The 15,371-nt window shown below is 65.8% G+C and overlaps 1 protein-coding gene and 1 long non-coding RNA gene across 4 annotated transcripts; both read left to right on the top strand.

Annotated features, from left to right (window-relative positions):
* The first annotated feature begins 2,891 nt into the window (after positions 1–2,891).
* CRYBA4 (crystallin beta A4) lies at positions 2,892–4,340 on the top strand. Its single transcript, XM_075769498.1, has 5 exons — positions 2,892–3,099; positions 3,225–3,343; positions 3,569–3,710; positions 3,852–3,994; positions 4,128–4,340. Exons 1-5 carry the CDS (start codon positions 3,061–3,063, stop codon positions 4,273–4,275), a joined length of 591 nt encoding a protein of 196 aa, XP_075625613.1. The 5' UTR covers positions 2,892–3,060; the 3' UTR covers positions 4,276–4,340.
* A 2,045-nt stretch (positions 4,341–6,385) lies between these two features.
* LOC142604262 (uncharacterized) lies at positions 6,386–15,371 on the top strand. 3 transcript variants are annotated; one of them, XR_012838142.1, is made up of 5 exons: positions 6,386–6,459; positions 6,614–6,712; positions 7,257–7,286; positions 9,869–9,949; positions 10,212–15,371. It is a non-coding gene; the product is annotated as an uncharacterized LOC142604262 (long non-coding RNA). The 3 variants fall into 3 exon arrangements; XR_012838143.1 differs by lacking the exon at positions 6,386–6,459 and adding an exon at positions 6,504–6,547; XR_012838141.1 differs by lacking the exon at positions 6,386–6,459 and having other exon boundaries at positions 6,560–6,712.

Genomic DNA, 15,371 nt, shown 5'->3' with positions numbered 1-15,371 from the left:
ATCAGCTGCTCTCCCCGTTTGCCTGTTGTGACCCTGTTCATCCTGTAAATACCTGCCCAATTCTTTCCTCCTGGTCCTTTCCAGTACCCCAGCCTCCTGTAGCACCCAGCACCAGCACTCCTGGGCTGGCTCTGCATCGCCGGCAGCAGTAAATCACCCAAGGCTGCGCATTCAGAAAGCTCAGACCCCTCGGTTTTGCCGTCGTTGTTTGTTCCCCTCAAGTGTGAAGTGTCAGCCGGCAGCGGTGGGACTCAGCTGCACCTCTGGGCTATTGCCCAAAATCCCAAACAACAAACATTTATTGATCCCTTCTTCTTTTCCTGGGTTTTATGGCGGGCTGTGCCGTGCCTGCAGCGTGGCCGGGTGCGGGTGCTGCCGCCCCGTTTCCCCTGGGCCCTCCCCACATCAGGTCTCTCACCTTGATGCGGGCAGTGTTTTATCACTCTTGCCTTTCAATTTGCATTCATTTTCATGTTTGTTAGACAGATTTCTATTTGAAGCTGCATTCTCTTCCTCTCGGAGCCAGGGTGGGTTTTTAACCGCTCTGCCTCGTGGCTGCGGGGTGTTACTCAGCAGGTCTCACCCACCCCGCAGCCACGGCAGCCCTGCTCCTGCCTCCGCTTTCCCCCCCAGCACATTTGGACTTGGGCACTGGGAAACTCAGAGGGACCGAGCTCTGCTCTGCGCTGCTTTGGCCGTTACTCCGAGGACTCGGCAGCCCAGGGATTTTCCCTGAGCCGGTGCTGTGGAAGGGCTGACAGCAGGAAGCTGTCCTCGGCGCTTCCTGAGCCCCGGTGACACAAAATCTCTGCCCACCCCACTGAGCATCCCTGCTGCTGGCTGCAGGCACTTTGGAAAGCCCCTCGCTGCACCGTCCCGCCCCGGCACAGAGGGACGTGTGGGGTGCAGAGCTCCAACACAGCGAAGAGTCACCGGAGCCTCACCCGCGGTGCAGGGGGCTGGAGCTGACCCAGCTCAGCCCCGGCAGGCACAGGCACGGGGGCATGCCCAGCACGAGGGGTTTGTTCTGCCCCGGTGAGCCCTGCCACACGCTGCCGTGTGCCCTGCCTGCAGCCGAGCGGCACCGCGGGTGCACCCAGACCCTGCCCGGGCTCCATACGCCCACGTCCCGGTGGTCGGCAGCAAGCTGAGTTTAGGTGAGGCGGCAGCGAGAGGCTGGGGGCAACTTGTGCCGAACACACATTTGCTGGGGGCTGCAGAAGTCGGGGACAGCCAGCGCAGCCCCACTGCGGCCAGGAGCAGCCGGTTTGCATGTGAGCCCCCCGGGCTGCTGTGGTCTGCCCCCCCCCGCCGTGCCCGGGGCTGCCAGGGCTGTGGCTCCACGAAGGAGGATGCTCCAGCTCAGGCACCCCGCAGTTTCCTGGCAAATGCTGTCCCAAAACACAGCACTACCTGGGAACACAGGTTTTGCCACCCGGCCCAACAGCCTCCCTTTGCCGCTGCCCCACTGTTCCCCCCTTGGACAGTGTGGGTGCCTCTGCAAAGTGCCCAGCCCCTGGACCCCTGCACGCTCCCAGCATGACCCCAGGTTGATTTGGTGGGGGGGTCACCATGAGCAAAGCTTGGAGGCATTTAGGTACACAGATTGTGGATGCAGCGGGCTCTTTCCAGGTCCCTGGGCACAGAGGCAGGCAGGAGGCTGCTGCAGCGCTCCCTAAGTCTTGATCCGCACCTTTGGTCCCTCTAATGCCTTTGCAAACCTGCCCCTTGCTTTCCCGAGCCCCCAGTCCCTGCATGTTACGATGCTCCATGGTTGCTTTGTGCTCAACCTGCAAAAGAGCTGCCCTGGCTTTCGGGAAGGGCTGCTCTGCCCTAGCGTGGAGAGCAAGCGCTGCTGCAAGTGGAGATGTGTCTTTACTCCTGCTCCCCAGAAATGTGCGTGAGAAAACCTTCCCGCACCCCCAGCCGAGGCACGGGGCCAGCAGTGCTGCCTGCGGGCAGGAGGAGTGGGCAGGAGGAGCGCTGCCAGAGCTGGAGGCACGGTCCCAGCCAAGCTGCGCACCAGGGCAGAGCATGTGGCAGGAGCACCAGCAGACCCCAGGGGAGATGCCCCGGCTCCGGAGCTGCAGGGTTGGGGGTCAGAGCCCGTGCCCTGTGCCCGCGGTGTCCCGGCTCATCAGCTTCTCTGCTGCGTCGCCTTTGTTCTGCCCGGTCCCTCCTCCCCATCATGTGCTGAGTTAGGGGTTTCAGTAATGCTCTCCTGGGCTCTGTCTCTATCTGGAGGCTATAAAAACCCAGCCGGAGGGCTGCCGGACATGTCACCTCCCTGGGCACCAGCACCTCACCCCAGGTAAGCGCGGGAGCCTGGTGGCAGCTGCCCTTGCCCCACCTGGCTGGGCCCCGGGGGGATGCGGGGGGATCAGGGGGCATCGCTGGCCACGGCAGCGTGCTGCTGCTCAGCGTGGGCTTGTGGCTCCGGGCTCAGCGCTGCTCTGGCTGCAGCTCTGGGTGCTGGCCCTGCCTGCGTGTGGCAAGCACTGGGGACCTGCACTGGGCTGCCTGCACCGGGGCTGCCTGCACCGCAGCTTTGGCTCAGGGATCTGCCTGCAGGAGGAGGAGTCTCCGAGCACAGGCAGCTCCATGCACGGGCAGGCAGCGTGCTCACCCCACTGCGGTGCTGTGCCGTGCTGCCAGGACGGGTGCCAGGGCCACGGCTGCCCTGCCAGACACCCGCTGCTCCACACAGCCTGGATAGCAGCCCTGGGTGGGCTGGGAGAGCCTGCTTCGGCATGGAGCCACCCCACCACTGCCTCCCACGCCGCTGGCGAAGGGACGTGCACAGGCTCCGGAGGGCAGTTTCATCCGGGCAGAGGCTGGAGCCAGCTCCTGCCTCCATCTGCCTGCACCGCCCATGCAGTGCATGGTCTGAAGCCCGGTGTCGGGACATGGGGGTCCCAGGGAAGGGCAAAGCCCCCGGCGCAGAGCCAGTGGGTCGGGCCAGGCTGCAGCAGCGAGGCCAGGCTCGCAGTGGCCAGCGATGCCACCAGCCCTGTGCCAGGCTTTAACGGTCCCGTTCCCCTGTGCCCTGGCAGGGCCACCATGACCCACCGCTGCAGGAGATCCTCCGGTCTCTGGAAGGTACGGGAGCCTGGGGAGGACCAGCAACACAGCCTGAGCCCCGTGAATGCCCGGACATGGGGCTGCAGCGTCTGCTCGGGGCCTCTGAACCCACGGAGCCCCCTGACTCCCTCCATCCTCCCCAGATTGTGGTGTGGGATGAGGCTTTCTTCCAGGGCAAGAAGCATGAGTTCACCGCCGACTGCTACAGCACCCTGGAGCACGGCTTCAGCACCGTCCGCTCCTGCAAGATCGAGAGCGGGGCGTGAGTGGGGGTCACAGGGGGCTGCCACCCCACGGTGCTGTGGGACCCCGCAGATGGAGGGGGGTTGGAGGATGGAGGTCTCCAGTGCCTTTTGCCACCTGAACCACAGGGCTGCCTCTTCCGGGGAATGGCCCCGTCCCCGTGGGGTGCAGCAGGCACAGCCCCGGGTGTGAGCAGGGTGGTGGGCGCCATGGGGGTCTCACCCCCCCCCCCCACCCCCGGCAGGTGGGCAGGCTTCGAGCACTGTGGCTTCCAGGGGCAGCAGTTCGTGCTGGAGCGTGGCGAGTACCCGTGCTGGGAGGCGTGGAGTGGTAGCAATGCCTACCATGTGGAGAGGATGTGCTCCTTCCGCCCTATTGCCTGCGCTGTGAGTGCTTCCCCCGGCTCCCCACCACGGGGCCGGCCCCCAGAGCCCACCGCCGGGCTGGTCCCCGGAGCCCACCGCCAGCCACCGGCTGGGGGACCAGGCAGGGCAGCCGTGCCGATGCCATGCCCCTCTTGGCGACAGGACCGTGGGCGCAGCAGGCTGATGCTCTTTGAGCAGGAGAACTTCCAGGGCAAACGGGGGGAGCTGAGTGACGACTGTCCCTCGCTGCCCGCCCTGGGCTGGGGCAGCAGCGCCGTGGGCTCCTTCTTCGTCCGCTCTGGCGCGTGAGTACTCCGAGGGCTTGCACCCTGCTGGGACCTGGCACCCATGGCACTCACCGGAGCCCAGCGCCCGCAGCACGGGGTGCTTCATGGTGCTGCCAGCCCTGAGCCACCGCCGCTCTCTGCTCTGTCGCAGGTGGGTCTGCTCGCAGTACCCGGGGTACCGGGGCTTCCAGTACCTCCTGGAGAGCGACAGCCACGCGGGCGAGTACAAGCATGTGCGGGAGTGGGGCTCCCACGCACAGACCGGCCAGGTCCAGTCCATCCGCAGGGTCCAGCAGTGACCGCCGGCACCGGAGCCGCCGTGCCGCTGGCTGTGCGCCCTGGGCATCGTCTCTCCCGCAGGGCGGCGGGGGCAAAGCTCAATAAAGGCTCAGTTGTCCAAGGCGGCACGCTGGCACTTGGGGGGCAGTGCCGTGGGGGTGTGTGGCTGGGAGTGATGCCGTGCTCGAGGGCAGAGCGGGGGGTCTGCAGGGGCAAGGGTCGGGGGGGATCAACCGTCCTTTTCTGTCCCTGCAGCCAGCACAGGCTTCCACACGTCCCCATCACAGGCAGGTGAATCCCCTGCCCGGCTCACATACGGAGCTGCAATGCAGTGCGATGGCCTGCCCTCGGCTCTGCTGCCGGCCCAGGGAGCTGCGGGGCCAGGGAGCGGTGGTCAGGCCCAGTGCAGGGGTGAGGAGCCGGGCGCTGAGCCAGTGGGAGCAGCAGTGCCGCCCATGCACAGCACCGCGCGTCCCGGCGGCGAGGATCGTGTCTGTCCTGTCCCTGCACCAGCCCGGCTGCCGGCTCAGGGGCTCTGCAGGACCCACACCCCTGTCACCCCGCAGACCCCATCCGCTCTGCCAGTACCTGCCCAGGCCACGCTGCAGCTCCAGCAAGGCTGAGGAGGACACCGTGCGGCCGCTGCTGAGCCTCATCAGCCTTGCTCTGGAGCTGGAAGGGGCTGCAAGATCCAGCAAGGTGCAGCTGCGCGCTGTGCACCCATCCCCACACCTGTGCCCACCCCTGCCCCCACGCACACACCCCTGCACCCACGCCAGCTTCCAGCACCCGCCAGCCTCGCGGCACCTCCCATGCCCGGAGCAGAGCGGGCAGCCCAGGGCAGAGGCAGCGAGCCCCTCTGCCTGCAGCGGTGCAGAGGAACAGGCCGAGCCACGTGCTGGCCCTGGAGCAGCCAGGTGACACCGCGGGCTTGCGGCTCCGTGTTTGCCCCGGCAGCGCGGTGGGCGCAGGCAGGACCTGCTCCTCCCTGCCTGGCCCTGGGCTGTCGCTGCAGGAAACCTGGGGCAGCGAGAAGTGGGCTCCTGGTAAACCATCTTCTTCAGCTCGTGAGAAAGCGGCAGTTAAGTGAAGCTGAAGGTGTGACGGGCAAAGGCTGGTTTGGAAAAATTTCTCACTTCAGAAGAGCTCTGGAGAAAAGGTTTGATGTGGTGAAAGTGTCCCACTCCTGACATTTGCAGCAGCAGGACCACCATGGGAGACAATGCTGCCCGGGAAGGGGTTCTCTCCGCAGGAAAACATATATAAAAATACAGAATAGAGGAAGAAACAGAAAGTTTTGGGATGGGCTGAGAGAAATCCTCCTGCCGCCCCGGGACAAACCCGCCTGGGGCCGCAGTCAGAGCGGAGCTCCCCGGCTCCTCCGCGGCCACATCTGGTGGGGACCCCCGTCCTGGCCAGCCCACCCTGCGCCAGAACCGGGGGGCAGCGGGGGGCCGGAGCGGGGCCGGCACACAGCCAGGCACGGCCGGCAGCTGGCGGCGGGACCGGCGGCTCCGCGGGGACCCGGCGGGGACCTGGAGAACAATGCGAGAGCCCAGCGGCTGCAAAGCGCTGCGGAGGGGCAGCCCCGGCCCCGGGATGGGGGTCTGGCCCCGGGATGGGGGGGTCTGGCCCCGGGATGGGGGTCTGGCCCCGGGATGAGGGTCTGGGCCCGGGATGGGAGGTCTGGCCCCGGGATGGGGGGGTCTGGCCCCGGGATGAGGGTCTGGCCCCGGGATGGGGGGGGTCTGGCCCCGGGATGAGGGTCTGGCCCCGGGATGGGAGGTCTGGCCCCGGGATGGGAGGTCTGGCCCCGGGATGGGAGGTCTGGCCCCGGGATGGGGGTCTGGCCCCGGGATGGGGGTCTGGCTCCGGCCCCGTGGGCACGGCCGGGCGGGGCTGCAGCGCTGCGGGTCCCCCGCGTGTACCGGCACCGCGGCCGCGGACGTGTCCGCAGGCTGGGCCGGGGTCTCCGCCCCCCCCGTGCTCCCCGCCGAGCGCGGATCCTGCGCGCCGTGTCCCCGGGATCCGCGGGGATGGGGTGCCCACGCCACCCCAAATGGCTGCGGGGACCCCGTGCCACCTCGGCGGGCCGCTGTCCTGGCGGGGGGGGGCGGCCCTTGCCGCGGGGGGCCGTGGCCGGTCGCCGCCGTGGCCCGGCTGCAGAGGGGTGGGCGGCCCGGGGTGTGCCGCAGCGCGGAGCGGTGAGGGGCCGCGGGCGGGGGGAAGGTGACTCGGCCGCATTTCCAGCATTAAAATTTAATGGGAGTTGCAGCATCCTCCTCGCCGTAGGTAGGGCCGGGCGGGCCCGGCGGGGGCTGCGGGGAGGAGGAGTTTGCATGGCAATGTCTTTCTCAGGGATGCTCTCTGGAAAGCTCCAGCACAAAGAAGCTGCGCGGCGGCCAGGAGCGTGCGGAGCCCGGCGGTCCCCGAGCCCAGCCCTCCCCTGGAAATCAGGTAAAGCCGCGCTTACATTTCTCTCTGCTATGTTACGGCTGGAAATGTGGCTCCTCTCCAGGCGCTGGTGGGGTCTGGGGGCGCAGGGGCGTCAGGCGGAGCCCCGAGGGCCGCTCCCCACTTTGGAGCGTGATGGAGGGACAGGAGCAGGGAGAGATGCTGCCCCGGGACACGGCTGGTCCTGCGAGCATCGCTCCCGGGAGGCTGCGGGGCCGGCAGGCGCTGCTGCTCCGTCCGCTCGGTCCCCAAAGAAAATGTCCCCCATTTCCCCCCAACATAGCCTTATTCCCTGGTTATAAATAATTCCCACGCGAACTCACCCGCAATGGCAGGAGCCACCAACTTCTCCCAAGGGGTACCGGGCTGGGGGCAGCCTGGGCCCCGCTCCCTTTGTTAGGGGCAGGAGCATCCGCAGCGCGTTCCCGGGCACAGACCCAGCCAGGCCAGCGGCTCCTGGCTCCCGCCGGGCACCATCTGCACCCCCGGACCAAAATTAATATTAACTGATGCACCACTTGTTTGTATTTTTTTTTTTTTTTTCCAGAAACCTCATCAAGAATAGGGCTCGAGACAGGTAAATGGATTCTTGCCTGATTTTCAATGCTCCTGGAAGGAAATGTAGCCAAAATGCTGGTTTACTTCTTTGTCTTGAAACCACCATTTCCTCCTAAACCTGGTGATCTTAGGTAGGGGGTTAGAGAAGAGGCTGGGGCGCCAGCACCCCTCCAGGGCGCCCAGCACAGCCCTTCCCCCTGCAAAGAGTTAACCTGACAGATGCTACCCGGGCTCCTTTTGGGGAGCCATTTTCTCTCCCTCATTGTCTCACTGTCCTTTGTGTGTGAGAGTACATCCTGCCCCGGGGAGCCAGGAGGAGCCCAGAAATAGTCAGGTTTTCAGTCGCTTGCAGGGAGCCTTTCTCCCCGCTTCTCCCAGGGCTGCCCAGGCTGCCCAGCCCCGAGAGCTGCGGACAAAGGGAGGCAGCGTCCAGCACCGCTGCGGCAGCACCAGAGCCCGGGCTGTGCTGGAGCCTGGGCTCTGCCGGGTGACGGTGAGGGATGGGCAGTGCTGGCAGGGCTGAGGGCAGGGGCGTGTTGGCCCCCCTGCCAGGAGCTGGGGGGACAAGGGAGCCCAGACGCCGCATCTCGGAGATCACCTCTGCGGGCACGGGCAGCAGGGCAGCCAGCGCTCTGCCTGCGGCGCGGCAGGAGCATACGGGCAGCTCGCGGCAGTGGCGTGCCTGCTGTGCGTGGGCAGCTTGCCTGCTGCCCTCACCTCCCTGCTCCTGCCTGCAGCAGAGCTTGTGCTCCCCTCCATCCTCCTCACTTGAGGGGCTTTTAGCCTCTGTTTAACTAAGGTGCTCCTGGGTGCTCAGCCCTGGGGGCACTGTACGTGCTACCAGCCCCACGTGGCAGGGGAAGCTCGAGCTCATGGCTGGCAATCGCTGCTTGCCACGCACAAGATGAACATTTGGTTAAATGCTGCCCACACAAAACTGTTTTTCTCCCCCCCATCTCCTGGGATGTGCTTCACTGCTGGCCAAGAAAGAGGCCATCCTGCAGCGGTCACCCCGTGCAGACATGTCCCGCCTGCCCCGCCACAGGCACCTCCTGCTCACATCCAGGCAGGGAATCCATTTGCCAGATGCTCGATGGCATCTCTGCTGCCTGGCCCCCCGCCGAGCCTGAGCCCGGCTCCCGCTGCCCGGCCCCATGGCAGCTGATTTGCAAATGCTGCCTGGGCGTGCTGTCCCCACGGGAGGGACTGTCTGCAGGCAGAGCCTGCAACATGCAGCCACAATGAACCACAGGAAGCAGTAGCGGCTCCACAGCTGAACTGCAGAGTCATCACAACCCAGCTCCCCGGGACCTGCTCCCATTGTGGCTTTTCCACGCAGGCAGGGCAGGAGCAGGGCAGGCAGTGCAGGCAGCACAGGCTGGCTGCGGGCACAGGCTGGCTGCTGGTGCTGGCCGCATACGCCCATATCCCTGCGGAGGTGGAGTGGCACCCACCACAGCGCGGCTGTGACCGCCGGCCGCTCCACTACAGCCAGTGGGTGACCCAGTTTAACCGCAGGGCAGCAGCAGTGGCAGCGGCAGTGGCAGTGGCAGTGGCAGAGGCAGAGGCAGCGGCAGAGGCAGAGGCAGTGGCAGCGGCAGTGGCAGTGGCAGCGGCAGTGGCAGAGGCAGTGGCAGTGGCAGAGGCAGAGGCAGAGGCAGTGACAGCCAGTCCCTGCCCCCAGTGCAGGGAGTTCCAGCCCCAGACAAGGACAGACAGTTTGGGGCATTGCCACCATTTCTGGTGCGGTCCTTCCCAGTGCCCCCCCGTGCCTGGTGGCAGGTCTGGCTCCCGCTGCCCTGCAAGGGGACCGGCACAGGAGGGAGACGTGGCATTTCCTTGGGCGTTGGGTGTCCCTGAGCAAGCAACAGGCAGCTGAGCAGACCCACGTAGGGGGTGAGTGCAGGTCCCCATGGGGCGCATGGGCTGGAGCTTCCCCACCTCTGTCCTGCCTGCCTCTGCCCCGCTGCTGCCTGCAGCAGAGCCCAGCACCAGCTGCCTGCAAGCTGCTGCGAGCGCCCGGGTGCTGAGGGGCAGCACTGGCTTTGGGGGGGCCCCCGTGGGGCAGGGGGTTCACCCGCTGCAGGAGGCAGCTGGGCATTGCCGTGCTGCCCTAAGGCAGTGCCAGGACAGGGAGGTTAGTTTGCCTGAGCTGGGAAGACACCAGGGCCGGTCCCTGCTCCCCAGGGCAGGCTGGGTGCTGGCACAGCATCTCCCCCTGCAGAGGTCTTATATCGCTGTCCCGCAGGATCTGGCCCCTTCCTTTGCCCCCAGCTTTGGGCAGCACCAGCCACCCTGTGGGGACCAGGAGCGGTGCCAGCAGCGGTGGGGTTTGGGGCAGAGGATGCTGCCTCAGGGCTTTAATCCTGCAGGGATGGGGAGCTGCAGGGATGGCCGGGGAGCCGAGGGAGGGTCTGCCTGCGTTCCTGCCTGCCCTGCCCTGCCCGGCCCTCCTGCCAGGCTCCCAGCAGCACGATGCATCCCCCGCCAGCTCGGCTCGGCTCTGCCCAGGGACGACGGCGCCGCGTTGCTCTCCCTTGCTGCGTTGGTTGCTTTCTTTTGCAGCTGCTAATGACTGACCTGAGGTCTGTTCACACACAGTCCCCTGCGTGGCCTCCGCGGTGGAGCAGCCAGACAGGACGGGGGGACGTTGCACGGCACTCGCGTAGCTGGTGACCACAGGTAGGACCTCCGGGAAGGGAGACACGGACGGTGCCAGCCCCATGCTCTCCCCACCCTTCACGACCCAGGAGGGCTCTGGGCTGCTGGGAGCCAGCCTTCCTCCCCAGGGTCATCCCCTCGCGGGCTCTCCCCAGGCTCCAGCTGGGGTCACACCGTCCCCAGAGCCACCTGCACGAGAAGATGCGTCCCCCACGCGTGCCCAGTGGTGGGGAGGGAGCGGCCCCCACGCTGCCCAGGGTCTCACAGCGTCTCTGCTCCCCAGTGCCACCAGCCCCAGGGGCCCAGCCCCAGCTCCTGCCCAGCCAGACTGGCTGTGCCCGGAGGGGAGCTGGGGCTCGGGGAGTCGCCATCGCTGCGCGCACATGGATGCCAGAGCCGGGCTGGCCCCAGCAGAGCGACCGGGTGCCGGCTGCCATGGGATGGAGCCACGAGCCCTGCTGCCACGGGGGACACAGCTGAAGAGACGGCCGTGGTGACACCTAAGGACATGGGTCTGCGTGTGCGCGTGCTTCTCCTGCAAGGTGCTGGGGTCCCCTTCCGTCCTGCCGCTCCATCCCAGCCAGACCCAGTGCATGGGTCTCCCCATGTGTCCTCCCCAGCAATGGGCAGGGCATGGGCAGGATGACACCCGTCCCCTTTGCTGAATGCAATGTAGGAGGAGGCAGATGGGGAAGGGGACGGGAGCTGGGCCAGCTCCTCAAGGAGATGTGATGGCCAGAGCCCAAAGGGACCCTGGTTGTCCCCACTGATCCTGCCCATCCCTCTGTCTGTCAGCTGGTCCTGGTGCTTTCTGCTCTGGACGTGCCCTGCACTGCCGGTGCCGTGCCCCAGCAGGACCCTGCCTCTACTCCGTTTGAGAGAACACCCGGTTTGTGGAACAGTCTGGAGCACGGGGAGGGACACGGGCAGTGCAGCGTCCTCTCCAGGCCCTGTGGCATGGCCCCCGTGGGGCTGACAGTGGCCCCAAAAGCGGGTGCAACCATCGCCCCGCTGCCCGCTCCAGCAAGCATCCCCCGAGCAGGCGGGAGGGCTGGGTGTGCAGCGGGCTGGGGGCCGAGGGCAGGCACAGCTCACGGCAGGGGTTACAGCCCCTTGAAGTCCAAAACGGAGAAGCATTCTCGTGAGGGCTAGAGGGACCCAGTGCTGCAGGAGGAGGCGACCCAGAGGAACACGGAGCGGGGGGTGCCTGGCTGCCCCTTCCCGGCGTTATTTCTCGGGGCACGGTGCAGAGTCACTGCTCCTGCTGCCCCTTGGCGATCAGCCCTGCTCAGCCGCCCGCTCCTGCAGGCAGCCCGGGGAGAGGCAGTTTCAGATCGGGGGGGGGATAAGCTTTTGGGCACTTTTCCTCTGCTCCATGTCATGGTTTTCCTTGCTGGACCTTCTCCTCCCTCCACGGGCAGTGGGAGCTCGGTGGACACGCAGAGCAGCCGTCGCTGTCTCCGCAGAAGCCCTCCTCTTGCAGAGCTGCCCCGAGCCTTGCCCCAGGCGCTGCCAGCCGTGCTTTCACCCCTTCCCTCTCTGCTCGTTCAGCCCCTTTAGCACCCTTACCCCCGAGCCTCGCAATGCCATGTCGAGTCCAGCTCTGCGGGGATCGACTGCTCCCTGCAGCCCGTCTCATCTTCACCGGTACCGGGGATGGGAAACGCGTGTTGCATGGGGGCACACGCTGCTCGGGGCGTTTTGTACCTCACCAGCATGGGCGATAGGGCCAGATTGCTGCAAAGCATTTAATTCAGAAAGCAGGTTACATTACGCAGGCTAAACCATCCACTAACACCTTCCCAAAACTCAGTCCAGTGGCAAAGCCCAAAAACTCCTCCTGCTCTCGTGAGCCAGAGCCCCGCTGAGTCCGCAAGAGCCGAGCAGACCCTTCCCCAGGAAAGCGCTCCTCCGCCGGCGGGGGGGGCTAACCGGGACCAGCTCTGCATGCTGCCGCTGTGCTCCGATATTAACCCACTAACCCACCGGGACCCCTGCTGCCCCCTCTGCAGGGGGGGCCGGGGGCTGCCGAAGCCCCTGGCAAACGGACTAACCCACTAACCGGCTCCAGCGCATGCCCTACTAACCGGCCTTGTCTCGCCTCCCACTAACCGCGGGCAGCCAGCGCTGTCTTTAAAGGGGAACAGAAAAGCTGGGTAAGTACGTTTGTAAGTGCTGGGTGTTGCTGTGTCAGTGACAGGCTGCACAGGCAGGGCTGGGCAGCCCGAGGAGCCCCTGCAGCGGGCAGGAGAGGCAGCTGGCAGCCCCTGCCCCGTGCCGGCAGCCCTTGACCCGTGCAGGCAGCACTTGCCCCGTGCCGGCAGCACTTGCCCCGTGCAGGCAGCCCTTGCCCTGTGCAGGCAGCCCCTGCCCCGTGCCGGCAGCCCTTGCCCCGTGCAGGCAGCACTTGCCCCGTGCCGGCAGCCCCTGCCCCGTGCAGGCAGCCCTTGCCCTGTGCAGGCAGCCCTTGCCCTGTGCAGGCAGCCCCTGCCCCGTGCAGGCAGCCCCTGCCCCGTGCAGGCAGCCCCTGCCCCGTGCAGGCAGCCCTTGCCCTGTGCAGGCAGCCCTTGCCGGCACCAGGAGAGGGTTTCTCCCCGCACGCCGTGCCCAGGTCTGCCTGTGGAGCCTGTTGCTGACTAGGAGCCTAAAATGGTTTTATCAGCAGAAGCTTTTCAGTTCCTTTTTAAGCCAGTAGATCTCTGTTACTAACACATTCCTGAACTGAATTAAACAAACTAACCGTTGCTGCTTTTCTCTTCATTTCTCTTCCAGTATGTATGTCCTCTAAGTCAGACCGATTGTGCCATGCTTCTGTTACTAACCGCCTGTACTAACTGTTCCTGACTTGTTTCTCTATTGCTACTAACAAATACTCTTTGCACTTTAACTCTCAGATGCTATTCGCCATGACAAATGAACAGTGGCCTCCTCCTGAACTCTTGGTCGTTAACCTGCAGCAGCCCCATTTTCAGTGCTGCGGAGCATCTTTGTCTCCCATTCGGTGCGATGGAAAGGACGATGCTCAGGCTGGGGGGGGCTTCGAAAATTTCCCTATTGGCCTTCTGTTTTCCAAGAAATTTCATGTGGCTAAATAAGAAAAGAGGCTGAGCGGAAATAGGACAGTGCGGAAACCATTAATAACAATTGGTAATGGCCGTAAAGGTCCAGCAAACCCAGTTTGCAGAGAGATTCAGCCAAAGTGTGATGCGATTGCCATGAGCCCCACCAGAGCCCGAGCTTGGGGCTCTCCTGGGGCCCCAGTTCACCCGTCATGGGGAATGGTCTCGTGCTGCTCCCCGCATCAGCACGCGGGTGCCGGGGCGGCTGCAGGGCGCTCCCGGGCTCCTCTCTTCACTCCCTTTGTCTCTCCACAGTTTATCTTGTGACCCTGATGCATGTGGAAGCCATTGCTGGCAGCGTGGTCCTGACTAACCGCACGGCGCCGAGGGCTGCATCTAACTAACGCTGGGTTGGTACTTGCAGGGTCCCCCCCCGGCCACGAGCCGAACGGGCAGGAGCAGGCAGCGGGCGGTGGAGGGTGGCTCTGCTGCCTGGCAGAGCCAGGACGCTGTAAGGCTGGGATGGGGCCACAGCCTGGGCTTTGCTTTCTGTCCGTCTGTCGGTCAGATAAATGTCCCCTGCCTCTACAGGGATTCTGCCGGGGTTAAGGCTCCAGGATGGGGCCCATCGGTATGTGTTCGGCATGCCGGCTAGCGGTCCGTGGTAAGACACCGTCAGCAGTAAGTGCTGGCTGTACCAGCAGCCATGCTGCGATGACCAGCGGGGCTGAACCAAGCCCTGCATGCCAGGAGAGGACGGTGGCCCCGTGCTGCTGGCTGGGACAGGGGCTGGCTCACGAGGACATCCCAGACGGTGGCTGCTGGGGGGACAGGGCGGTGGGGGACCTGCCTCAGCCAAGGATCAGGGCAGCTCTGCCCGGGGGGGGTGTATGGATCCGGCCAGCATCCAGCTCCAGCTGCTCTCTCTTCCTCTGTCCTCAATGGCTTTGGCTCGTGCTCACTGACCCCGTGGCGAGGACCTCCCCAGAGCACCGAGTGTCGCTGCCCAGCTTCAGTTTCACCTGAGAGCAGCTCTCCCGCCTGCTGTTGGAAGGCAGCACCAGAGCAGGGTCTCCTGGGTGGCCGGGGTCACGCAGAACCACTGCCCGCTTCCCCTTGGCATCCCCGGTCCGCACCGACCACAGCCCCATCCTTCAGCCAGGACGGGGGGGTCTTGCTGGGCTCTCGTGCTGACGGGGGTCCCCTCCCTACCCGGCTTCGTGGCTGCCCGACCCCCACCTTAACCCACTGACCACTCGCCCCCTTTCCTCTGCACAGCTGGGACCAGGGGGATTTTTGGGCTGACGCTCCTGTGCTTGGTTGAAGGGGGAGGCAGGGCCCTGCCGCAGGCGGAGGGCAGGGTCCAGCAGCGGCGTGGGGATGGGAAGGAGCCAGGGGCGGGAGAACAAGGTGGGCTGGACACAGGGCAGGCGGGCGCCCATCGGGGCAGGCGGGCGCAGGGCTCCTGCACAGGGCAGGAGCACCGTGAGCGTTGGGTTGGCGTTGTTGAAGCCCACCCGTCAGGAGGGACTGCCTTCCCTGCCCCCACAGACCCCCCTTTCAGCTCCAGAGCAGCCTTCCAGCCAGCCCCACGGCCAGGGGTCACCTCCCCAGGCTGGTCACCGAGGGGAGCGATGGGACCACGCGTCACCCAGATGACAGAGGATACGCTGGGCAAGTGCAACCCCGCACAGGCAGCAAGTGCTGCCCACGGTGGGGACAGGCCACCGGCACTGCCGGGTGGCTGCTGCCCCCTGCAAGGCCACCCCTTCTGAACAGAGAGAGGGGGGCTGGGGGGCGAGAGACGCTTCATGAAACAGCCGGGTTGCTCCTTTGCTCTGCCCCAGCACCTCAGGGCTCCCTGCTCCTGCTCCCCGTTTCCCTCGGCTGGGAGAGGAGTCAGTCTGTCTGTCTGTCCGTCCCCCTTCACTGGTGCCCCCCGAGCTGTCTGAAGAGGGGAAGCGGCAGCGCGAGAGGGACGTGATGTGCAGATCCCCCTTTACCAGCTGCAGCGATGGCGGGCGTGGGGCCAGGTCACCCCAGCAGCGACGTGGGCAGAGGTCCGGGGATGGCACCTGGCCCTGAGGTGCGCTGTCCTGCCCAGGGCATACTGGCCCAAGCTGGGGGGGCTGCCCCTGGTCTGCCGGGACCCCGCTGCCACCCCTCGCCCAGCACGGTGGGAGCGGGCAGGGCCGCGGTGGGGCTGGGCGCAGCAGTGGGGCTGAGTGCTGGCGTGGGGCGAGGATGCTCTGGGAAAGGGGTCCTGGGGCTGCCTCAGCCGATGCGAGCGAGCGCCCCAGGGGTCCCCACAGCCCCCGAGGAGGACCCTGCTGCCTGTAATGTCTGCTGTGAACATGGCAAGTGTGCAACCACCCCGCAGCCTG

This window comes from Balearica regulorum, chromosome 17 (genome assembly GCF_011004875.1).
Source record: "Balearica regulorum gibbericeps isolate bBalReg1 chromosome 17, bBalReg1.pri, whole genome shotgun sequence".
Classification (NCBI taxonomy): domain Eukaryota; kingdom Metazoa; phylum Chordata; class Aves; order Gruiformes; family Gruidae; genus Balearica; species Balearica regulorum.
This window is presented reverse-complemented; position numbering and strand designations above follow the sequence as displayed.